General features: G+C 37.6%; 1 protein-coding gene and 1 pseudogene across 8 annotated transcripts in view; one reads left to right on the top strand and one right to left on the bottom strand.

The window, feature by feature from the left end:
- The first annotated feature begins 390 nt into the window (after positions 1-390).
- BDP1 (BDP1 general transcription factor IIIB subunit) overlaps positions 391-25,981 on the top strand; it is an 80,683-nt gene continuing 55,092 nt past the window's right edge. For all 7 annotated transcript variants that reach the window (XM_081133434.1, XM_081133437.1, XM_081133433.1 and 4 more), the window contains exons 1-11: positions 391-868; positions 4,222-4,498; positions 6,087-6,196; positions 8,229-8,288; positions 12,452-12,580; positions 14,124-14,257; positions 15,611-15,705; positions 17,382-17,436; positions 20,320-20,463; positions 23,339-23,623; positions 25,253-25,400. In XM_081133434.1, the coding sequence (XP_080989560.1) occupies positions 657-868; positions 4,222-4,498; positions 6,087-6,196; positions 8,229-8,288; positions 12,452-12,580; positions 14,124-14,257; positions 15,611-15,705; positions 17,382-17,436; positions 20,320-20,463; positions 23,339-23,623; positions 25,253-25,400 (1,649 nt within the window). In that variant the 5' untranslated portion in view covers positions 391-656. The remainder of the gene's footprint in view (positions 869-4,221; positions 4,499-6,086; positions 6,197-8,228; positions 8,289-12,451; positions 12,581-14,123; positions 14,258-15,610; positions 15,706-17,381; positions 17,437-20,319; positions 20,464-23,338; positions 23,624-25,252; positions 25,401-25,981) is intronic.
- On the bottom strand, positions 6,744-8,127 carry LOC308554444 (ubiquitin thioesterase OTUB1 pseudogene; annotated as a pseudogene). Its single transcript has 2 exons — positions 8,066-8,127; positions 6,744-7,562 (listed from the first exon to the last, which is right to left on the bottom strand). The product of its transcript is annotated as a ubiquitin thioesterase OTUB1 pseudogene (transcript).

The following is a 25,981-nucleotide window of genomic DNA, read 5'->3' as shown; positions in this document are numbered from 1 at the left end:
TGCTCTTCCTTCCACGATATATTTCCCAGAAACCCAGTTCCTCTCTTAGGAGGTAACTGCTATCAGTTGCTTCACACCTGAATTTCTAACCTATGTTCCACTCAATTTAGAATTTCTAAGCCCTGGGGATGTGCTCTTAAACAGTCTCTGCTCTACAGAACCCTGTAAAAACAAAATCGGCGAGCGGTTTTAGTAGTTCCCATAAATTCTGGGCTGAGGGGTGTACTACCTTTCTCCGCTCTTTTCAACAACTTCTAAGGACGCCTGGAGAAGGGAGAGCACACCGCCTGGCGTCTCTATTTCTGGTTCATCGGTAACTCAGACTCTGTAGTTTGACAGTTACCATGGCTCCGGGCGCTGTGCGTCTTACGTCATCCCGCAGCGCTCGCTGATGACGTGTTGGTTTAGGCGCCCTCTAAGGGTGGGTAGTAAGGTGTTGGGGAAAATCCAGCTCTTAATGTAGCAGGGTCATGAAGAAGAGGCGGCGGCGGGGGGCAGCAGGAGGCGGCGGGGGCGTGAATCTGCGGTAGCTGCCGGCTGGGCTGGTTTGTGGCTTTGGGGAAAGGGCGTAGTTCCTAACCCTCTCTGGGGCAGCGGCCGGGGCTCGGGGCTAAGAGCGGCCGTGGGGCCGCCTCCCCGGGCCCCCTGGCTCCGCCATGTTCCGCCGGGCACGCCTTAGCGTGAAGCCGAATGTCAGGCCTGGTGTGGGCGCTAGGTGTTCCACCGCCACCAATCCCCAGCGTGGACAGGAGGCTCCCAGGCCTCCGGAACCGGCAGCGGCCCGTGACCCAAAGCCCGTGGAGCCCACAGATGTGCCCCCGGTGGATTTCCAAAGAGCAGAGCCACAAGAAGAGGCTCCCAGGAGCAGGTAAGTGCTTGAAGAGGGAAACATTTTCATCTGCTCCGCCTCTCCGGGCCTGTCAGCTGAGCAGGTGAACTTTATCTTAGAAGTGTTTCCCTCGCTGGCACGAAGTCTTACAGTTGAGGCCGGAGGATATAGATTCTGGGGGAGAGAATCATGCCTTCAAGTGGTTGTGGGAGGAATTCACAGTCTTGAGGTGAATATCCACACGTGGTGTTATTCATTAGAGAATTGAGATTACCGTAGTTTTCATTCTTCTGGAGTAAGTAGTTTTTGAAACATTTATATTTATTTATTGATTTTGAGAGAAAGAAACATCGATTTATTGTTCCACTTATTTATGCATTCATTGGTTGCCTCTTTTAAAAATATGTATATTTTTTCTGGCGGGAGTGGCTTAGCAGTGAGCATCGATCTATGGACCTATGATCCAGGAGATCTCAGTTGGATTCTGGTCAGGGCGCACGCCCGGTTTGCCGGCTCGATCCCCAGCAGGGAGCGTGCAGGAGGCAGCCGATCTATGGCTCTAATCATTGATGTTTCTATCTCCCTCTCTCTCTCCCTTCCTCTCTCTGAAATCAATAAAAACATTTTTTGATGTTTCTATCTCCATATTCCTCTGAGAGAGGAAGGGAGAGGGAGAGGGAAATAGAAACATTGATGAGGGACAAAAATTATCGATGGGCTGCTTCCTGCACGCCCCCTACTGGGGATCAAGCCTACAACCCAGGCTTGTGCCCTGACCTGGAATCAACCAGTGACCTTTCGGTTCATAGGTAGAAGTTCAACCACTGAGTCACACTGGTTCTGCTCATTGGTTTCTTCTGTATGTGCCCTGAGGGGATGGAACCCACAACCTTGATTTAGGCAACCTTGGCTTATGAGGAGGACGGTTTAACCAACTGAGCTACCTGGCCAGGGCCAAAACTATTGTTATTTAAAAATATTTATTGATGCCCAGCAGTGGCTCAGCGGTTGAGCATCAACCTAGGATCTATGAGATCTTGGTTTGATTCCCCCTCAGGGCACATGCCTGAGTTTCTCGCTAGCTGCCCAGTGGGGGGCGTGCAGGAGGCAGCAGATCAATGACTCTCTCTCATCATTGATGTTTCCATCTCTCTCTCTCTCCCTCTCTCCTTCTCTCCCTTCCTCTCTCTGAAATCAATAAAGATATATTAAAAAATATATATATTTATTGTTTTGGTTTTTTTTTTTGAGCGAGGAAAAGAGAGGGAGAGGGAGTGAAAGAAACATCAGTGTGGGAAACATTAATGGGTTGCCTCCTGCATGCCCCTTACTGGGTATGGAGCCCAAAACCTCAGCATGTACCCTGCGGGGAATCAGTGGATGGGAGGACAGTCAACTAACTGAGCCACGCTAGCCAGGGCAAAACATTTATTTATTATTATTATTTTTTATTTTTTAAATTTAATTTATTATTATTTTTAAAAATATGTCTTTATTGATTTCAGAGAGAGGATGGGAGAGGGATAGAGAGATAGAAGCATCAGTGATAAGAGAGTCATTGATCAAGCCTAGAACCCGGGCATGTGCCCTGACTGGAAATGGAACTGTGATCTCTTGGATCCTAGGTGGATGCTCAACCACTGATCCATGACTGGCCAGGCAAAACATTTATTTTTAAAAGGTCAGTGTTATTTTGGTTCTGCTGATTTATGTCAGTGGAAAGGTCTGGTTATTTACTTTGATTTGAGAGTAAGCCCCTTTAACATGGAAAAGCATATGTCATGTATCCCATTTAGTTTCAGAATTCTTCTACCGAATCTAACAATTTAGTAGACTTTGCCCAGGCAGAATTACTCATCTGTAAAATGGTGATAATATTACCCGCTTTGGAGAGTTGTTGTGTGGGTTAGAAAAAACTGTATAACCATCTTGCACAGGACACAGTAGTTGCTTACAAAAAGTTATTTGTTTGAAATAAAGGTGATGGAGCAAAGTCAAGACATGGCAGGCTAATGCCTCTGTTTCTGTAGTATATATGTGAGGAGACGAATAAAAACCAACCTTACTAAATAACAGTGAGATGGTATAAATTCTGTTTATGCTCTGGCTTGAAGGTGAGCTTTTTATTCTTTTCTTTTTGGTTTTCTTCCTCTGTTGACCTGAAGTGGTACTGGATATAGGATGTTATTTTGCTAGCTTAGTGTTGCTTAGTAATGTTGAAGTTTCTTACATGAATTTGTTTCAAAATTCCTCCCCAGAACAGAGATACAGATGCCAGTTGCTGTTAAAGTAATGAAGTTCACACAGATCATGTTAACATACATATAATGAATGATGATTGATAATTTAATAAATTACTAAGAGTCTATATAGCCTTCACATTTAGGCTGGAGGATATTTAATTCTTACAGTAGGCATTTAGGTAGTATACTTTTTTTTTAATCATGTGTTTTTCTTGCTAGTTGTAAAAATCTATGGGGTATATGTTCTGTCCTTCAGCATCCACCGTAATTGGGTGAAATGCATGTGGTACGTGTATCACATTATAAGGGCTGAGGTAAGAATTTAAATTGGAGATTTTTTGGAAAAGTATAGGTTTGGGCATTTTCCACTTTTATATGTAACTAGCTGTAACATATGAAAAAAGTAGACTGCTTTTAATTCATTACTTGTACCCCCTCTCTTCTTACTTACCTTGCTTTCAGACCATTCCTGAAATAGTTATATCCAATCTGAACTACATATAATATCTAATTTGGAGTGACTGAGCACTTTTTTGGAGTGAAGAGTTTGGTAGCTGTATAAGTAGAGTTGTGCCTGACAAAAGAAAATTGATTTCTGCTTCAAACAGAATTTTGATTAACGTAGCTAAGTGTATATCTTCAAATACTGCAATTCAAATATTTCAGAGGTTTGACATGTATGTTAGGTTTGACTGATCTCAGGTTGATAATTAAAATAAAATGCCAATAATTTAGATCAATTTAGAAGGATGTCAGTGTGGATTATAACCTTAACTTTATTTTTTTAAGCTTAACTTAAAAAAAAACCCTCAGTTATCTAGTGATTCAAATCAGGCTAATTAAGCTTTGTTTTTATAAGTTAGGTGGGTTTTTTTTTGTTTGTTTGTTTTTGAGGCACCTAGCATGAACATAAAATTATGTGCTGTGATGCGCTTAGGGGCTTAGAATTTACATATCTGTTAAAATGATTTACTAAAACTTTTTATTGCAACCTCTGTCATAACTAACATACATCTCAAGTCATTGATTTTTTTTTTTAAATAATGAGACTTTACTGTTTTGGGTTTTTACCAGGTTAGTTTTTAAAACTAAAATATTTAAAAGAAAATCCATGATGCCTTTTTTATTTTTATTTTTCAATTTCAACAGTAATGAAAAGACTGATGGTAAGAATGATGTTGAAGAATCCAGTAAATCTTCCTCTACTGTTTCACAGAGAAGAAAGAGAGTATCAAGTACTCCTACTCTGGTTAAGCCTAGTGTCAGTGTTCCTTCAGAGCCTCAAGTCTTATCTACAGTTAATCAAGAAGCTCCACAGCCACACCCAATTCCAACAAAAGAGAAACAGCCATGCTCAGACAGATACCGAATCTATAAAGCCCAGAAACTGAGAGAAATGTTAAAAGAAGAATTAAGAAAAGAGAAGGTAAGAGAGAAAAATCAGAATTTTGACTGTTGCCTGCTAGATTGCTGTTTTTATGTCAGACATCATTCAGAGGAAAAATAAGCATCCGTAGCATTTTTATGGGGGAACAAAACCAAATAATATCCCTCATGTTAACAGAGTATCCCATATTCTTAACAGAATGATTAAGAAGCACTATGGACTTAAGCTATTTTTTCCATGATACTAATTTTTATTTGCTTTATTTATCTATATCTTTGATTGTTTTTGGTGAACGCCACAAATAGAAGTTTCGTACACACACACACACACACACACACACATACATATACACATATTTATAACTTTTTCTTGAGAGAGAGAGAAAGAGAGAAACATCTATGAGAGAGAAACATCGATTGGCTGCCTCCTTCACAGCCCCTACTGGGGGTTGAGCTCGAAACCCAGGGTTGTGCCCTGACAGGGAATTGGACCAGCAACCTTTTGTTGCTTGGGACAACATTCAGCCAACTGAGCCACAGTGGCTGGGTATATTTATAACTTCTAATTATATTTTTTATGAGGATGTCCAAGTGACATGAGTTATATTCATTTGATTTAAGACAGGTATAGTTGAACAAAAAAGAACCAGTAATATTTTCTAAATTGACAATATGGGAAATTATAAATGGGAAAAATTATTATGTATGCATGTAATAGAGTCCATGGTCTTTTTGATCTTGAAGATTATTTTTCTTAGAGGGCAATGTAAAAGCAGTGAAGCATGCAAGCTCTGAAGTTAGCTCCTTATGGTTTGAATATTAGATTCATCCCTTACTGACTATATGACTTAAGGCAATTTAATCTTTCTATATGTATTTCCTCATCTGTAAAATAAGACTAATGATAGCATCTACCTATTTGAAGGGTTATGAAGATTAAATGCGCTAATACATGTAAAACTCATTGAGATTAGTGTCTGGCAAATAATGAGAGCTTTACAAATGTCAGCTCTCACTATTAATTGCAGAATTCTCTTTTTTAATTAAGAAGAAGACACTTAGCTTAGTGCTTTATATTTGTTATCTCAAAATCACTATTTTACACTGGAGGAAACAAGCTCAGAGTGGTTATTTTCTTTATGTCACCCATCAGTGGAGGATATGACATTTTAATCCATATCCTCTAAAACCTAAGTCTCTGAAATGTTCTGTTTTATAGAATATGCTTAATTAGATTTATTTGGGGCAACTAAAAATTAAACATTTGCTTCAAGAATTTTATAAAATACACAGAATTCACTGCAGGGTAAATAAAAGCTGTGTATTTATAAATTTTCAGTAAATTATTGTTAGATGGCACCAGTAAGCATGATTTTGTATATTGGGCTTTTGTCCACTCCCAGTCACTTTAATTTTTAAAATTCCTTAATGTGCAACAACTTTTTAATGTTCAGTTTATAACATTTTTCCTAAAATTAGGCATAATTGTGGTATGAGTAGTATTGAGGCACTTGCAATGAATGCAGCAGTTGACTATATACTTGAATATAGTACATTTGAAATTCTTCTGTATTTGTAAAATAAAAGTGGATCTCTCTCTCTCTCTCCTCCCCTCTCTTTGTATCTAGAAACAATGGAAAAACAAATATGCCATAAATGAAAGTCAGAGGGCACCAGATCGTTCAAAAATGACTATGAGAGACTTCATATATTACCTGCCAGATAGCAATCCAATGACGTGAGTAAACTATTTCTGTTTTACTTTCTTTGAGTATGTAGTAATTTAAGTGTATCTGTAGAGTACAGTTTCATGTTTTCCAAAAGCATGTTGACAAAATTTGTAGCACATCTGATGTCCTTTTAAGTGGAATTTTGCGACAAAAATTAGTGGTATTCTAAGTAACTACTTTCTTGGGATGGTAAATGATCCTTTTTACTTTTGAGATTGAAAATAAGTTTTCTTTGTTATATAATTAAGATGTAGTAAGACTAAACAACTCTTCTGTAATCATGATTGCAATTTGTTTCTTGTACACTATAACCTGATCTGAAGGGGTTATCTAATTTTCATTACCTTTAAATCCTCCAAGAACAAAGCTGCCTTTTTTTTTTTTTTTTTCTTCTTTTTTTCTTTTTTTCTTCTCACCACCAGCATCCCTTTTAATAAAACATGGAAGGTTGTATGACAGGGAAGGGGGCGGGGAGTGAAATATGACCATTTACACCGACATAAAAACCTCTGTACATGCCTAGCGCCCGGCAGAAGGGAGGGCAGCAGGGCAGCCCTATCTGTTGAGGATGTCATAGTGTCCAGGCCAGTAGAGAAGGTAGATCTTGGGCTCAGAGCCCTCAGGGAAAATGTGCGGGTTGGTGGTGTTGACCTCGCTGTGGTCCATGTACTCCACCTGGATGGAGACATTGAGAGCCTGGGCCAGCGTGATGATGTAGATGTGGTTGCTCTCGTTGCACATGGGCTCCATCTCCTTCTGGCAGAGTTCCTTGACATTCTACCCACCCTTGATGAAGTGCTCGAAGAACTTGCTCTCCTGCTGCAGGTAGCCAGAGGTGAGCAGCTGCAAGTAAACCACCAGGCAGTCCGAGGTGCTCTGGTCATTGAAGGAGGCCAGCAGGTCAGCTGCTGAGATCTCCTTCTCCACCTGCTCTATTAGGTCCATGAACATGTGGAAATCCTCAATTGTGAACTCAGTGAAGCCCTGGGACACCAGGTCTTCTTTGCTCTTTGCAGACACAGCCTTAAACTTCTGCAGTTCCTTGCTATCATCCAGCATCGCCTCCAAGTGGGAGAGCGGGAAGCTCAATAGAAGCAATTTCCATCCGGCCTGGTCTTGCAGATATATGAGTACTTTTTGTGGAGGTCCTTGATCTTCTGTTGATAGATATTGTCATCCTCAGCATACTCCTTGTACAGGACCGAGAACTCCCACCACTCCAAGACCAGAGGGTTCTGCACAGCAATCTCTTGCTGAATTAAGTCCTGCTGAACCATGATGGCTTCATCATAGGCAAGACAGTTAACACCTTGGGTGTCGCTGCCCAGTGGCTCCTGCTTCTGCTCGAACAAAGCTTCTTTAATCAAAGTTAGCCTGAGGAGGCAGAGGGTTTATGATAAATCTTATTTTTGAGTGGTTGATGGTTTAGCCAGTGGGTGTAGTAGTAGTGGCATATTTTCAATATAGCCTTTTTCAGATTCACTAAGTCTTTGGCCTAGTTCAACAATTTTCAACTGGTTTGCCACAAGAATTCTTAAAACATGTAATACCTGACTATTTAGTCACGGGCACTGACCTCTCTTCCCTTAGATTGTTAAGTAAAAAAATGACAAAAGCCAACACAGCAATAGCTGTCCGGTGTGAATGAATCAAAATGATACCTATTTTTTTTTGGCAGCTCAGCAAAAAATATATTTTTTGTTGTGCTGCAGAATTTTAGTAATTACTTTATGAGTGCCTTGAGATGAAAAAGGCTGAAAATTGCTAGCCTAGTTGAAGGCAGGGCCAGAAAGCTAGGTTGCTTCATGCCTTCAGACTGGGATCCTCCCTTCACTGAGGAATTAGAGGGTAAGAGAATTCCCTACTTAGGGACTAACAGATTATTTATACTTGGCTTAAGAATTGACTGTTGGGACACACCATTATTAATAAATGTCATTTAAAAAATGCAAGTTAAAATAACTTCTTGCCTATAGATAGAATTGACAAGATGTAAGTTAATTATTTATTAAGAAGTGTTCTGTTATTTTTGTTTAATAGTTCTTCACTGGAGCAAGAAAAGAAAACTGAAAAATCATTGACACCAGTTCAGACAAGAGAGTAAGCATCTCATCTTATTCTTTTTTTAATATATTCTGGTATGGATACATTTTTTAAAAAATGAAATCAAATGATACTTCCTGTTATAGTCAAATTACATGTGATAGAAATTTTTAAGTAGAATTGCTAACAAGAATAAAGTTACTGTATGATTTTAATGAGTAAGAAAGCCCCACACTATTTATATATTGCATGTATAAATGGCCAATGTTATTAGTTTACATTAAAGCTTTTGGAATTAAAAGGGGTTTTGTTTTGCTTTAGAAAAATAATATATTCACATGGTACAAAATTCAAAAGGAACAAAAGTATACTGAGAAAAGTCTTCCAACTCTTTCTGCCATCTAGTTCCTCTCCTGGGGCAGCATGTTACCAATATTTTAATGTATCATTCTAATTCTAATCTGTGTTTATTCAAGCAAACATAGATACAGTGTTTTTCTTTTTCCTTTCCTTTCCCCCTTTTTTCCCCTTTCCTCTTCCTCCTTCCTTTCCCTTTGGTTTTTTTTTTTTTAGCATTCTGTGTATGCTGTCCTGCAATAGGTGTAGCTTTGATGCCACTAGCGAGTCTTTTTTTGTATAAGCTCCCTTTTGCCTTCCACATTGCACTGTCATGTTAGTTTCCTACAAAGAAAGCCCTCTAGGAGACCCTCTTAGGAAGTTATTGTAGCCTTGTAATTCATGGTGGGGGATTGTGGAAAATTAGCAGAAACATTGGGGTTTTCTGGTTAGTACTTCAAAGCTTATTAAGTAATGATTATTATTTTGCTTAGAATCCACATTGTTTTAAAGCAAAACTCTCAAGCTTTACAAATAGGTTATGTTTTTATAGATTTCTATGTATGTTTGCTTCAGTAAAACCTTAAGGAGACAATGTAGTTAAATGGAAAGTGTAATGGATTTGGAGTCATTATTTAGAAAATTGTGTTTGGTTTCTTGGTGTACCCTACACAAACAGTAATGTTTGTGTAACCTAGAGCAAAAGTTACTTGTCTTCTCTAAGCCTCAAATGAATATGAAAATACCCTCAAGGGTTGTTCTGAGAGTTAATAAAATGATTTGGAAACTAATGCTATATAACTGTAAGGGTTATTTTTGTTACTCCTATATGTAGGTGGTTTACTCTGATACTCTTTTGAGATAGAAAAGGTGAGCATTTATTTCTTTTTATTTTCAAAGAAAGTAAGGCTTCTTATTAAATTCTACCAGATAAAATTTGAGAAAATCTTATAACCATGTCCTTAACAACACATAGTATTTTTATTTGCTTATTTATTTATTTAAATTTATCTTTATTGTTGAGAGTATTACAGGTGTCCCATTTTTCCCCTCCAACTGACCCCCTCCACTTCACTCCCACCCCCTCCTCAGGCCTTCACCCTGTTATTAACTGTGTCCATGGGTTATGCATATATGCATATAACTTCTTTGGTTAACCTCTTCCCACCCTTCACCCCTCTTCCCTCTTTCCTCTGAGATATGATTGTCTGTTGAATGCGTCAATGTCTCCAGATCTATTTAGTTCGTCAGATTCTTTTGTACATTAGCCTCTTCTTAAAGAGGACCCTTCAACTTTTCCTGTAATGCTGGTCTGGTGGTGATGAACTCCTTTAGCTTTTTCTTATCTGTGAAGCTCTTTATCTGACCTTCAATTCTGAATGATAGCTTTGCTGGGTAGAGCAATCTTGGTTGTAGTTCCATGTTTTTCATCACTGAATATTTCTTGCCACTCCCTTCTGGCCTGCAAAGTTTCTATTGAGAAATCAGCTGACAGTTATATGGGTGCTTCCTTGTAGGTAACTAACTGCTTTTCTCTTGCTGCTTTTAAGATTCTCTCTTTGTCTTTAACCTTTGGCATTTTAATGATGATGTGTCTTGCTGTGGGCCTCTTTGGGTTCTTCTTGTTTGGGACCCTCTGTGCTTTCTGGACTTGTAAGTTTATTTGTTTCCCCAGGTAGAGGAAGTTTTCTGTCATTATTTTTTCAAATAGATTTTCAATTTCTTGGTCTGTTTCTTCCCCTTCTGGCACCCCAATAATACAAATGTTGGGCTTCTTGAAGTTGTCCCAGAGGCTCCTTATACTATTTTCATATTTCTGGATTCTTTTTTCTTTTTGCTCTTCTGGTTGGGTGTTTTTTGTTACCTCATGTTCCAAATTACTGATTTGATTCTCAGTGTCCTCTACTCTACTGTTGATTCCCTATAAATTATTCTTCATTTCAGTTCGTGTAGCCTTCATTTCAAATTGGTACTTTATTATGTCACCGATTTTCTCAGTTATTTCCCTAATAGTCTGCTTAAACATCCTTATAAACAAAACTCTGAACTCTGTATCTGTTAGCTTGCTTGAATCTATTTCATTTAGTTCCTCTTCTAGAGATTTCTTCTGTTCTTTCCTTTGTGACATGTTTCTTTGCCTCCACATTTTGGCTGCTTCCAGGTGTTTGTTTCTATGTATTAGGTAGAGCGGCTATTTCTTCTGGAATTTGTAGAGTGGCTTTGTGTAGTAGGTGTCCTGTAGGGTCCAGTGACTCAGCCTCCCCAGTCACCTGAGCTGGGCCTTCTAGGTGCTCCCCTGTGTGGGCTGTGTGCACTGTCCTGTTGTGGTTGAGCCTTGGTTGCTGTTGGCAACACTGGGAGGAATTGACCCCCAGGCCAGTCAGCTGTGAGGACCAGCTGCAACTACTGCCAGAGAGCTGCTGTGCTGGAGACACCCCTGAGGAGCAAGATTTACTTCAGTGGGGCTTTGGTGTTCACCAAGTGCGCCCCTTGAGTGTGCCACTCGTGGATGTGGTAGGGTTGTAATCCAGCGTGGTTGAGTCTGACCACCAGGTGCACTGTCTCTGGGGCCTCCCGGGAGGTGCAAAGTCAGCCTGTGCCAGTGCCTTGCCCAGGGCCACCCAGCATGAGCTACACAGCAAACCATAGTTGGCTGCTACTTATGCTGGGCTTGGAGGTGTCCAGGAGAGGCCAAGCTATGAGCCAATGCAGCTGCCGCTAGTGCCAGGCCTGGGGCCGCTTATCAAGCTGTATGGGGCCCGCTGCTGCTTGTTTGAGAGATTTTAGGAAAGTCCTAAGCATGAGGCTCCAGAGGCCACTTGCACAGAAAAGCCCCTGGAAATGGCCTGGATGAGCTGCAGGTGGGGAGGGGCGGGGCCTCCGGGAATCATGGGGCGGGGCCAAAGGTGTGAGTCAGGTGCTGGGGATTCAGATATGGCGCTTGCCTTCCGGCTGTGTGCGGGGAGGACTCGCCAAAGGAGCAATGGCCTTCACCAACTCTTCTGACTGGGAGGAAGCTGCCCCTCCAGCTCTCACCCCAATTTCAGGCAGGTTAGTTCCTCCCCAAGTGTCCCAGGTTCCTTTCAAGCTGCTGTCCGATGCTGGGCTCAGAGGGAGCGGGTCTGAGTGAGTATGTGCAGGGGCCCTTTAAGAGGAAAGCCTGGGCTCCTGCAGCCTCTTAGACCCTTAGCCACAGTCCCCGCTGGTTTCATAGCCCGAAGTTGTGGGGTCGTCTCTTCCTGGTCCTGGAGCCCTGGGCTGGGGGCCTGCTGTGGGGCTGGGACCCCTCACTCCTCCGGGAAACCTCCACCCCAAGATGTCCCTCCTTGGTTTAAAACGCGGCAGCAGTGTGGGCCTGTGGCCGAGTCTCTGTGGTCCAGCCCAGATCCACCCGCGTCTCTACCCCTCCTACCGGTCTCCATGCTTCTTCAGTTCCCTGGTTGTAGGGCTTCTGTGCAGCCAGATTTCAGGAGGCTCTGAGTGATAGTTGTTCTGTATTTTAGTTGTAATTTTGATGTGGTTGTGGGAGGCGGCGGGTACCTTCTGCTACCTACGCCGCAATCTTGTTTCTCCCCCCTTCTTTTATTTATAGATTGAGTTTTAGGAGACTGAGAGAGAGAGACATCAATTTATTGTTTATGCATTCATTGGTTGATTCTTGTATGTGCCCTGACTGGGGATTGGACCTGCAACCTTGGCATATTGGGACAACACTAACCAACTGAGCTACCTGGCTAGGGCAACACGTAATATTTTCAATTAAGTTACAGGGAAAGTTGGAAATAGCTAGAAAGTTGAATTTGCAATAATTTATATTAGAAGTTCATAGTAGTCAGAAATGTTACTGGTGGCTGTATGAGTCAACCTGTGTTTACCTTTGATAGACAAGAAGATAAGAGTACTCCTGATGCTGAAGATAGTGAAGAACTGGAAGAAGAGGTGGATGATGGCCCATTGCTGGTTCCCCGAGTAAAAGTGGCAGAAGATGGTTCTATAATTTTGGATGAAGAAAGGTAAGTTAAAAAAGGGCAAGAGATTCTGGTTTCATGATAACAGAAGTGCTTTTTCTAATGAGAGCTTGAGTTTCTCTGTCATTGTCATTTAGACTACGATGTTTATATTTGTGAAATGCATGTTGTAAAAGAAGGGTGTGTTAGATTCACTTAAAATTTTTAAGTTTTTATTTTTAAAACTATTAATAATTGATTTTAGAGAGAGAGGAAGGGGAAGAGAGAGAGAGACAGAGACAGGCAGACATCGATATGTTGTTCCATTTATTTATGCATTCATTGGTTGATTCTCGTATGTAGCCTGACGGGATCGAACCTGCATCCTTGGAGTATCAGGATGACGCTGTAAGCAACTGAGCTGTGTGGCCAGGGCTATAATTTTTAGCAGTTTTTATAAGTCTGTATTTTGTATGAGAAGATAGTCCTGACCATTAACCTACTGCTGTTTTACCAACTTTACTGGTAATTGGGACGAGCTATTGAGCCAATCACATGCTGCCTTCTTCTGAGGATAGATTTCAAAGATTGACTCAGTCTTGAAGTCAATATTCAAGTTTTCATATTAACTAATACCGTATTCTGGTGGATCGTGGTAACTAATGAAAATTCAATGAAACATAGGTTTAACATATTATCTGATTATTGTTATGGTGAGGTTTAATTTCTCAGTTATGACATTAGATTTCTCATATTTGGCATTGTGGAATTTAGTTTTCTTTCCGAAGTGTATTTTTTTAAAAGTAGATAACTTTTAGTAAGTAAATAAAAAAGAGGGATAGAAAGTCTCCTGGTAGTTTAATTAATAAAAAATCATTTTATAACATATAGATTCTGTGGTGATTAAACATAAATGTAATACTGTTAATGATAATTGTTTTTTCATGTTGTTTCCATTATTTTGTGATGATGATTTTACTAGTCATTAAATAGTTAAAAGCATATTTAACTCCTTTGTGTGCAGGAATGTAAAACATAAGTATAAAATGTTTGTATTTCTCAATATCCTTTGTTGAGTCTAGCATGATAATATATATTAAATATAGGAGACATGCGGAAGTCAATGAAACAAACAGTTTTTTATGTAGCCCAAAGATATTTCCTGAATTTTATATTTCTTTTAAGGATTTTGAAAAAAAGGTTGGTATTTATTTTTACCCTCTGGAAGTCACATTTTATTTTTTTAATATATTGATTTGAGATATGTATAGAGGGGGGAGGGGATTGATTGATTGATTTTTTTGTTCCACTTATTTATTTATGCATACAGTGGTTGATACTTGTATGTTCCCTGACTGGGGATTGAACCTGAAACCTTGGCGTATAAGGACGATGCTCTAACCAACTGAGCTACTGGCCAGGGCCCCTGACGATCACATTTTATGTGAAAATTTGATTCTTAGAAAATATGCATACCTCAAATGTATATTGTACTTTTGATATGACTCTGCCATGGTAAATTTCAAAATATCACTATTCAAATAGTATTTACTATGTGTTTTTTTACTCGCTTTTAGTATGGATCTATTTTAAAATTTGTTTCTTTCAGTTTAACTGTAGAAGTTTTAAGGACAAAAGGTCCCTCTGTTGTTGAGGAAAATGACCCCATATTTGAGCGTGGTTCTACAACTACCTATTCCAGCTTTAGGAAAAACTATTATTCTAAACCATGGTCAAATAAAGGTAACTAATTTTCATTTTAAATCGTGTAGGTCATTTATTTGAAGTGAATTGAATTATTTTCTCTGTTTCTGAATTAAACCAGGTCTCTCCTAAGTAAATAAAATGCAAGCTACCATGTTGTTTCTGCCTGTCTAATTTTATTGACACTCCCCCACCCTCATGGAACTATAACTCTGACTTTATCTTAGAAGGATTTTTAGGAATTAGCATTATGGTCATTTTGGCTGGAATGTTTCTCTCTGTCAAATTCCTGTACAACAAATATTGTTTCAATGAAGAATTAATAATATTGCTAATGCTTACAATAATGTTCTACCTCAGATAGTATTGCATAATAAAGTTTCTAAAAGTAAAAATTATGCTATTAAAAAAGTATATAATACCTATTGCATGCTGTTGCTTATTACTTACTTTTTATTGTAGAAATAATAGTTTGTTTTGGGAAAAGATTCAAACACAACAGAATAATATAGAGTGAAAAGAAAGATTCTATACTTCCCTTCCCTGACTTCCCCAGTCTTATTCTCTTGAGGTTACTTTTGTCAACAATTTATTATGTTTTTTTCCAGCTACTTTCTTTTGCCTGCATAATGGTAATATTGTATTGGCTATGACTGATTTTGAGACCAGATAGGTAGAATGTCTTTTTTTTTTTAATTCTAGCTGCTTTGGTGTGAGTATGCATATTTCTTATACCATATTTCTATATGAAAGTTTAAAGTTTTTTTTTTGGTTTTTTAAAAATATATCTTTATTAATTTCAGAGAGAGGAGGGGAGAAGGGGAGAGAGAGAGAGAAACATCAATGATGGGAGAGTCATTGATCGGCTGCCTCTTGCACACCCCCGACTGGGGATCAAGCCCACAATCTGGACATGTGCCCTGACTGGGAATCAAACTGGGATCTCTTAGACCCTAGGTCGATGCTCAACTGCTGAGCCATGTCCAGCTGGGCAAGATGTTTTTAATTTATTTTTATTGACTGATTTTAGAGAGAGGATTGGGGGTGGGGGGAGATAACAATTTGTTGTTCCAGTTGCATTCATTGGTTGCCTCTTGTATGTATCCTCACTGGGGATCAAACCTGCAACCTTGGCATATTGGAACGACTCTATCCAACTGAGCTACCCGGCCAGGGCTTGAAGATGTTTTTAAATCCATGAGGTTCTTTGGAACAAAATTGAAATATGTCTATAATTTTGTATATAGACATATATCTATGACTAAAGATTCCCTGGACTGTAATAAAAAACTTCTAAGTACTGTCAAATTTATAACTCAAAGTAAATACTTAGGTAAGGTTTTTTTTTTCCTCTGAAATATTGAGAAGATTAATCTTTGGTCTTTCTTACAGAAACAGATATGTTTTTTTTAGCCATCAGCATGGTAGGAACTGACTTTTCTATGATTGGACAGCTTTTTCCTCACAGAGCAAGGATAGAAATTAAGGTAAACCCATCACATTCGTTAATTGGAAAGAGACTAAAAATTACTAATTTTTTTAACCTTTGATTTAAATCTCAGTCCACCCTTTTCACTATTATGTTTTTGGTACACCTGTTTCTTTTTATAGCTCAAAATGTAATGTACTATTTCTCAGTTCTAATATGAATACAATCTCCTTAACTTTAGTGTTGTAGTTTCTTATTTATATCTTGTCCACTTCTAAAATATCTTTCTGGGAGTACCAGTAAAGGCAGTGACACTAGGTAAAAGAAGAATTAGATAATGAAGAGGGAAGATAAATGTACTAGAATATTTGGGTTAAGGGTAGCTTTTTTATCATGAAATATATTTCTTTATTTCCTTGGAAGGCATGAAGAGAAGCATGCTGAATTACACAGTTCTCATTATCTGATGTAACCATTGCTTTCTTAGGCCACCTTAAATATGGGATAGCCAGTGACACTATTAACAGTGATGTCAGTTAGTGCTTTTGTATGCCTAAAAGGATGAGCTTTTTCTGCTTTATAGTTCCCTTTGTTGAGAAACTTTATTATAGGTTTCCTGGGTGGGAGTGCATTTGAGTGCACACTATGTTGCTGTAATGCACTTTCAGTTGACACTCACCCAACTGAGCCATACCGGCCAGGGCACTTCTGAGATGTTTAAAGAATAATATAATCTTTTAAGGGAGAAAGATGATCATTGAAAACTTTGTATTACTTGGTAAAAGTTTATGAAGAAAAATAAAGAATAGGAAAGGAGTAATCTATAGATTTAAAGACGTTAAAGTCATAAGTTTTTAAAAAAATGGGTAAGGATAAGCTATAGTGTCTAAGGATGTTCTCTTGAATGGTAAGCAGAAGGGAACTGCAAGAAAATAATTGCTTTAAAAATCAGGTTAGTGGTTGGGTTCTTTTGGAGAGAAAAAGGGGGCCATGAAGTAATTTCTTTGTTTTGTGTGCTTTATTTTTTTTTCATTGAAAAGTTTTATTTTTATATTTTTTAATAAAAACATTAGACCTCTGATCTGTAGAAGAGAGAAATTATCAGATTGTTTCCTCTCCCGGGATGTATGGTTAGACATTCTGGGACACAAACTTAGGCCCTCAGATATCCTAATGACCTTAGGATGGATTGACCCTCAACCCTTTTCTTTCTCCATTATAATGGAGTTAATCTGCAGTGGAACTGGGAATGGGGCATGAGGAAACGTCCCTTAATATAAAGTCCCAGAGATAAACATGGCTTGTTTCAAAATTTTGCTTAGGTGTTTCTTTACAATCTCCCCTCCATGCCATTAAAAACGTATTAGTATAATAATGTAATAGGTTTAACTTGATATGAATATATTAGTTTATATAGAGTTAGTATTGGTTAGCTTAATAGATTACAGGTTTGATCTATTTTTGTATTAGTGGTCTTAATTTTTTTCTATCTGTAAATCTAGCTTTCATTTCTGATTCATGCTGTTGATCATAAGGAGGATCAGGAAGCTCAGTATAAATCTTTCATCTCAATTTTAAAAAGCTAAAGGTTAACTAACTTCCTTATTGGCAAAGACATTTTTATTTATTTGGGTTATATGTTACTATAAGAGTTTCATTTTAATGCTTATTTTTTTAAAAACATAATCCTTTAATGGGAGAAAATTACTATAGCATCTTTTGTTTTGTTAACAGAATAAATTTAAACGTGAAGAGAAAACAAATGGATGGAGAATAGACAAAGCATTCCGTAAGTGTTAAGACCTCTTTAACAATCCTTTGGAGATCCTAAAAAGTGGCCAATCTTTTGTCTTTGGTTCCAGTGTGTTTTAGATTTGTTTTGTCATAGAATAAGATTGAAAATTTTTCTCCTTAGCAGTGCAGGTCTGGCTGCTGATACAGATCTATAGGTAAGGGATTAGCTAAAATACCAAGAAGCAAGCAAGCAGACTTTTGGGGTCCAGGAGGTCACAGATGTATTGAAGATACCATTTCTAAGTGCTCTTTATTCTGAAGGAGTGCTCTGTATTCAAGAAGGAGTTAATTGTTTCTAGAAGATATTATACTATAGCCGTTTCCTTCTCCAGTGGTCAGTCATAATTCATTCAATAGTACTGACCACCTGCTGTGTGCTAGTCACTATTTAGGCATGGTGTATATAATGGTGACAGGACAGATGAAAATCCTGCTTTTATGGCCTTCGGTGTAATTGGATGGGGAAAGGGATATAGTCTGTAAGCATAATTTTAGATAGTGATTAATTTCTAAGAGGAAGAAAAAAGAGGGAGGGGTGGATATTTAGATTGGGTGGTCAGGGAAGTACTGTCTGAAAAAATGACATATGAATTTACACCTGCTTTGAAGGTATAATGTATACCTTTCAGCTTTTAACTAATAGCTTCATTAAAGTTAACATTTTTTTCTTTTCAAATCCAGAGAAAGATATCAAGGGATCTGTAAAGAAAACAATTACATGTATCATATATATAGTAGTTCCTCTATTCCTTGCAAGACAATTATCCGATGTTTCATGATGAATAAATGTATTCAGTGTCTATTTATCATAGAGCTTATCTTAGAATAATACCTAGAGAGAAGACTTAGGTTTTGGAGCATGTACGTTTACTTAATGAGTAAATACTAAGGTAGATGAGTGGACCCTACGCCCCATGTTGTATTGGGTCCTCAGGGAAACCACTTCCAGGAATGGCTTGTGGAAAATCAGGAATACTGTGGTCCTCAACCCTCTCTATTTTAGAAAAGTGGTCCGAAACTTTTCATTATGTTTTACGTATTATAATCAGAAAAGAATTTATAAAGCTGTAAATAGTCTTTTATGGGGTGTGGAGCCATTGTTAAAACCATTATAATAGATACCTTTAGAATTCACTAACTTTAGTGCTTTATAGTAGAAAATTAAAAAAAAATTTAAACCTAAATGGTGTTTTCTAGAACTTATATTTCAGATTCCTCTGAGGACCTTTATGGATTATTTTAGTGCTGCCTTTCTTATCATCATTGTTGTAGAAGGTCGGAACAGATAAAGGCTGAGTCTACAATAAAACTGGGCTTTCAGGAGTCCCAGGTTTGGGATTGGCTTCTTGAGGCTAATTTATTTTTGTTTTGGTATATACCTCTTTTTCTGAGGCCATCTTCTAATCATCCAATCTTGGAGCTTATGTATGTAAAGCAACATTTTATTTACATTCACTATATTTTTATTTAAATTCATTTTACTCTATTTTTTTAAGTCTTTTTTCCCCTTATTGATCTTAGAGAGAGGAAGGTAGGGAGAGAAAGACAGAAATAAATATCGATGTGAGAGAGAAACATTGATCGATCGGTTCCCTCCCATAGACGTCCTGGCCGGGAATTGACCCGGCAACCTGGGTATGTGCCCTGACTGGGAATCGAACCCACCACCTTTTGGTGCACAGGATGACGCTTCAACCAACTGAGCCACCCCGGCCAGGGCTTTACTATATTTTTAGACTAGAGCTTAACTTAGGCAAGGATTTAACTCCTGTAGTGGATTTACTCCTGATTTATTCACAAATTGCTCTTTCTGATATAGTGCTGTTGATGGGTGTGTAGTGAGAGTGATCCTTATCAATATTTATTTGCTTTCTTCTTTGCTAATGTTTGGAAGAGTAAATAGTAATAAAGAGAGGGCATATCGTGATGCATAGGCTATGAGGACTTCTTAGTCCTAGGTTTTTAAAAAAAGTTGATTTATAATTTATACATAGTGCAATTGTAGTTTGAGTTTTGACAAAGAATTGGTGGTGTAACCACTACCCAAAACAATATATGGGACATTTTCATCTCTCGAGAAAGGCCCCTTGTCTACCTTTCTAGTCAGTCTCCACCGTTATCCGGACCCAGGTAACCACTATTTTCATCATAGGTTAGTTTAGCTTGCTCCAGAATGTCTTATTCATGGAATCATACATGATGTACCCCTTTGTGTCTAGTTTCATTCATGCACTATGTTGTTTTTTTAAATCTTCACCCAAGGATATGTGTCTTGTTTGTTTGTTTTTATTTTAGAGAGAGAGGAAGGGAGAGAGAAACATCAATTGGTTGCCTCACATATGTGCCTTGACTGGGTATTGAACCCGCAACCTAGATTTGTGCCCTGACCAGGAATCGAACTTGCAACTTTTTGGTATATGGGACAATGTTCCAACCAACTAAGCTACCCTGCCAGGGCTCACTCATCAGGTGTTTGAGATTCACCTGAGTTATTGCTTTTATCAGTAGGTCCTTTTTAAAAAGCAAAACAAAATTTTGTTTCTTTTTATTGCTCAGTGTTCTATTATGTGAGTTTACTATAGTGACTAGAGTTGTTTTTCCATTATGTTGATAAGCCGATTTACTTTATTTTTTATTGATTTTCAGAGGGGGGGGAAAGGGGGGAGAGAGAGAGAGAGAAACACTGATTTGTTGTTCCCTTACTTATGCATCATTGGTTGAGTCTTGTATTTGCCCTGACCAGTGATTGAACCTGCAACCTTGGCGTATCAGGATGATGCTCTAATCAACTGAGTGACCAGGCCAGGCCCAATTTGCTTTTGATGTTATGATACTTAAATGAAAACTTGAAGGTTCTTTTTCTTTTTTTTTTAAACAGAGGAAAAGCGCCCTTTTGACTTCGATTTTTTTGCTCATTTGCTTCAGAAAGTTCTTGCTGAAGAAGAGAAAAGAAAACAAAAATCCATTAAAACTCAGAGTGTAAAGGAGAAGAAATCCTCTAAACCACGAAAAAATTTAAAAGGTATTTATTTCAAAAGACAGTGTGTTATTTTACTTAACAGACTTATAACATTGTGCCTCAAGTCTTTGAGTGTTCACATGTAGTTCAGGCACTTTCGTTACCTTGCTCAAAACAGCAGCTCTCTTTAAAATTTTGTAATTATCATGGCTGGGCTATTTGACATTCTTGCATTTAGAGCAGGGGTGGGGAACCTTTTTTCTGCCAAGGGCCATTTGGATATTTATAACATCGTCTGCAGGCCATACAAAGTTATCAACTTAAAAATTAGCTATGAAAAAGGCTCCTAGATTTATTGAATTTAGAGTCCTGCCTGCAGTTTCCTGGGTAGGGCCAGACCAAATGATTTCGAGGGCCATATACTGCCTAAGGGCCGGGTGTTCCCCACCCCAATCTAGAGTGTAGTCGTAGATAATAAAAGAGTATCAGAATTTTGGAGTGTCATGTTTGGTTACTTACTATCATTTTCCTCTGTAAAACAAGTTTGGCACAAAATTCTAATGTTAAAAAAAAAAAGAAACTCTTAATACTTTGGACTTGTGACTAAATTGTATAGTTTGAGTATAACTTATTTCTGAGGGTTAATGTTGACTTATACCAGGTAGGAAATTGTTTATATGTAGGTTTTTAAAATTTTCAGTCTTATAGTTTATTTAAATTCTGATCTAAGAGGACAGTGTTTAGCTATAATCACATAATGTAAAGAATGTTGGAATGATAGGGAACCTTATGTCAGCTGGTCCACATCCCAGCCCTTTTCTGTTCGTTTTAATCACCCAGAAATAGTCTTGCAAATCCTAAGTTTTTTTTTTCTAAGGTCTCACAGTGTTAGTAGTGGCAGAGACAGGACTCAACCCTACTGTGAGAGCCTCTGCTGGGTTTCCAAAGACTGCCCACCAGGTTAGATTATTTGCTGAGAGGGCTCGAGATTTAGCGTATAGTTGTAAACAGCTGAGACTTATTACAATAACAGGATACAGAGCAAAATTAGCAAAGGGAAAGGGGACATGGGTCTTTGTTGACTTAAAAAAGTTGATATATAATTTACACACAGTGCAATTTGTAGTCAGAGTTTTGATACAGAATTGTGTAAGGGAACCCAGGTACAAGCCTCCAGGAATTTTCTCCCAGTGGAGTCACACAGGATATGCTTAATTCCCCTATCACCAACTTGTCGTGAGATACATAAAAAGTTGTCTTCCAGGAAAGCTTGTTAGAAACTCAGTGCCCAGGGATTTTATTGGAGGTTGGTCATAACCTCTGCCTGGCATGTACCAGAATTCAGGACTCCCAGAAGGAAAGCAGTTGTTTAGCATAAACCACATTATTTGTACAGAGAGTTTAGGTAGGCAGATGGGAACTCTCCCCAAACCCAAGTTTCTAGACATAGCCAGTGGGCCAACCTTTTTAAGTAGACCTTTCAAAGGATAGCCTGCTGTGTTAACTCTTCTGAACAGAGCCAATCTAGAATTTTCTTTTCTGGAGTATGATGTCTGTATCTTTTAAAAAGTAGTATTGATAACTGCAAAGTTATTTTACTCTTTAGTCATTTTTCTTAACTTACTATACATAGCCCTAGGAGATTAAAATAGATGTATTAAAGTTGTGATTATCATGTTATAGTTGATAATACAAATAACTCACTGTATCTTACTAAATGTGAGAAAATTTCAGATATATTATTACAAGTCTCAGAATTTGCTGATTATTATTCTGATGGAGAATAAATCAAGTGTTATTTTCTGTTTTAAAATTTTGTTTTGACTTTTTTCCCACAAAAATAAATGACATTGAATTTTATTATTTTTTTTAGGATTAGATATTTTTTGAGATGTCTGATCAGTCATGGTTATGAAGTTGTTTACTTTTGGTTTGGATGCTTTTTCCATGGTGATCTCTTTATGGCTTTTAAATTATTTTATTGTTCTTGTCTTTCTTTAAAAAATTTTTTTAAAAAAACCCTCACCTGAGGATATGGTTTTATAAAATTTAATTTAATTTTTAAGTTGATTTTAGAGAAAGAGGAAGGAAAAGAATCAGAGAAACATCATTCAGTTGTCTCCCTTATGGCCCCGACTGGGGATTGAACTGGAACCTAGGTATGTTCCTTGGACCTACATCCTTTTGGTGTATGGACGACACTCCAGCCAACTGAGCTATCTGGAAAGGGCTGTTTTCATCTTTTGATACAGTTGACTATTAATATGCCTTAAAAAGATTGTTCATTGAAAAATAATCCAGGAAAAAAAGTTTTGAAGTCTTTCTCCTATCCTGCCAGATTCTTCAGATTTCCTAGGCATAACTATTACTAAACTCTTTCTATGCATATATGTATGTGTGTGTCTTAGAGTATATGTAATTGTTTTTGTTTAATAAAAATGAGGTCATACTATGTGTTGTTTTGCAACTTGATTAAAAATTTGTTTTAAAAATATGTATTTATTGATTTCAGAAAGTGGAAGGGAGAGGGAGAGAGAGAGAAACATTAGTGATGAGAGAGAATCATTGATCAACTTCCTCCTACCCGCAATCTGGGCATGTGCCCTGACTGGGAATCGAACTGTGACCTGGTTCATAGGTCAATGCTCAACCACTGAGCCAGGCAGGCTGTGCTTGATATATTTTTTTTAATGTAACAGTATTTTTTGAAATATATCACTACGTATAAGCCTACTTCATTATTATTTACTGCATGGATTTTTATAGCATCAATGTAGTATTATAACTTATTTAGTTCTCTGTTGGGCATTTTATGTTGACTTAAAAATTTTACTCATACAAATAATATTATAGAGGACATCCTTGAGTATCTTCTCCAACTTTAAGAATTTTTCTGTAGGTTGTTCATGTAATTTATAACCATTTCTTTTATTTTCAGTGAAAAAAGTTGCCAGTGAAGAAGTGAATGATAATCCAGATGAGTCTATGAGTGCTAAAATTTCAGACACAGAAGAATCTCAAAACGATGTTCAGACAGTTCAAGAAGAACTGCAGCCTTTGACTTTATCAGGACAGGATTCAGAACAGATTGCATTAGAACCAGACCTAAATCAAAAGAAACGGAGAAGGAAAAATCAAGATGAAGCTGGTAAACAAGAAGTAAAAAATCTTTCAGGAAGTGCCACTGTGCAGCCAGGCCCTTCAGAAGGAGAAAAACAGAAAAGTAAGTTTCTTACATATTTTAATAGCCTCTGCATTATTTAAGGACATACTGTACAATAATATGGTGTGTAACTTAAATGCCTTTATCCTGGACAGTAGTAATTAATAATGCTTATTAATTGGTTTTTTATTTATATACTGTGTTAAACACTTTTATTTTTAATTTAGTAGGAAAAAAGTTGTAAAACAAAACCCAAAAACAAAGCTAAATGGGGAGATTTTTCTCTCAAGTTTGCCTCTAAGAAGTATTATCTCCTATGTACTCACATTAACAATGATAAGTCCAGTGCATATACTGCAGGCCCTTGAATAATGTGGTTTCATTCAACATCATTTTTTTACATCTTCATGAGATGCCTTAGGAACTTAACTTTTGTTTATATCAGTTAGCCTCTGGTAAAATTGGTTTTGTTATATGTCATTTTGCCTCAGTTCCAGGAATGTATTGACAAGGTAAAGTGAGGACTTACTCTAGTTAAATGTATATTGCTTGTGTTATTTAATAAATCACAGATTTCCATGTTACTTTTTCAGAGCACCTCTGTGAACCCATAATAAGTTGTTTAATTTCTGTAAAAGAGCTATTGGAATAACTATTCCTCCCATTTTCATTTTTTAAACTTCTATAGAATGCAGACATATTGACACGAATTGCTAGGGAAAGAGGGCTAAGAGTTAGGGAAGTCTTGTTCTCTTTTCTTAAGAGTCTATAGAATTTAAACTTTATGTAGTTCAGCTTCACCAGTATGATTTTTTAAAAAATATTTTTTTAATTGATTTTATAGAGAGAGGGGAAGGGGGAGGGGGAGAGACAGAGAAACATTGATTGTCTGCCTCCTGAATGCCCCCTACTGAGAATCGATGTACCCTGACTGGGAATCAAACTGGGAACCTTTTGATGCTCAACCAACTGAACCCTATTGGCCAGGGTACCAATATGATTTTAATAAATGAGTCCTTGCAGGTAGCATAGTATGATTTATATGGATTAGCATATTGTGCTCTTTTGTGGCTTACTATTAAAGATATTACATGTAAAGCAGAATAGCTCAGTGATTAAGCAAGCAGTGGGACTTTAGAAATCAGGCAGACCTTAGTTTAAAGTCCAGCTCTTGTATTTGCTAAGTGTGACCTTGGGTGAGTCACTTAAGGTCTTTGAACTCAGATCCTTTTTCTCTGTGATGGGTTAGTATTAATACCTTTCAGTAGGGTTGTTTTGCACATTAAGAGATTTATCTGATGGACTTACACTTTCTGTTATTTAGTAAGTACTGAAATGATAGCTGTTACTGTGTTACAATGATGATACTTCTGAAGGAACAGAAGAGCCAAATCCACTTTGTTTCCTAACTAGACATATTTAACCACTTAAAATTTAAGCAGAATAAAAAGAGGATGCTACAAACTGCCCAAGAAATTTGTGCAGATCCTCACAACAGAAACAGTTATAAGTTGATTGATTTTTCATTAATGCTCTAAAAATATATCTGTCTCGTGCAGATAAGAACTTGAATGGATTAATGATTTATAGGAAGAGAGTGTTATATGTAAATTCCTTTGAGCTTTAAAATATAGATGTTTTTGCTTTCAGTTTTTGGAATAGCATGCATTTTGCATTTTGTGTTTATAGATAAATGTCAGTCTTTAAGTCCCGAGAGAAAAGGAGATGAAAGCAATAAGGAGCAGAAGCTTTCCCTTGTACAAACCGTCGGTGAAGTTGAGGATTTTTCCTCCAGTGACAGAGTTGTGAGAAAAACGGACCCTCTTCCTTCATTGAGGTATTTCATATCTCTTTCCTGACTGCCTACGTTTTCTGTCAGTTACTGAGAGAGGAGTATGAAGTCTCCGACTGTAATTGTGATTTGGCCTGTTTCTTTTTCCTTTCTTTTGTTTTTATGTATTTTCAGGCTCTCTTATTAGGTACATACATATCTTGAATTGTTGTCTGTTTGTGGTGAAATCTGCCTTTTATCATTTGTATGATATCATTCTGATATTGCCATTTGTTCTGATGCATACTTTGCCACCACAGCTTTCTTATGATAGATAGTATTTGCATGGGTTTATCATGTTCTATAAAAATTTTCTCTTTATTTTTGTTTTTTAGCAGTTTGAATATGATGTATCCTGCTGAGTTTTTTTTGTATTTGTTTTTTAAATTGTGGTAAGAAAGCATGTAACATGACATCTCTCCTAACAAATTTTTAAGTGTATATAGTATGTTACCTATAAGCACAGTGTTGTAGAGTAGAGCTCTATAATGTTTTCACATTGCATGACTGAAATTCCATCTGTTGAACAGCAGCTCCGTATTTCCTTCTTACTGTTAGCCCCCTGGCAACCTCCGTTCTACTTTATG

The sequence above is a fragment of the Miniopterus schreibersii genome, assembly GCF_964146895.1.
Source record: "Miniopterus schreibersii genome assembly, chromosome: 3".
In the NCBI taxonomy this organism is placed as follows: Eukaryota; Metazoa; Chordata; class Mammalia; order Chiroptera; family Miniopteridae; genus Miniopterus; species Miniopterus schreibersii.
This window is presented reverse-complemented; position numbering and strand designations above follow the sequence as displayed.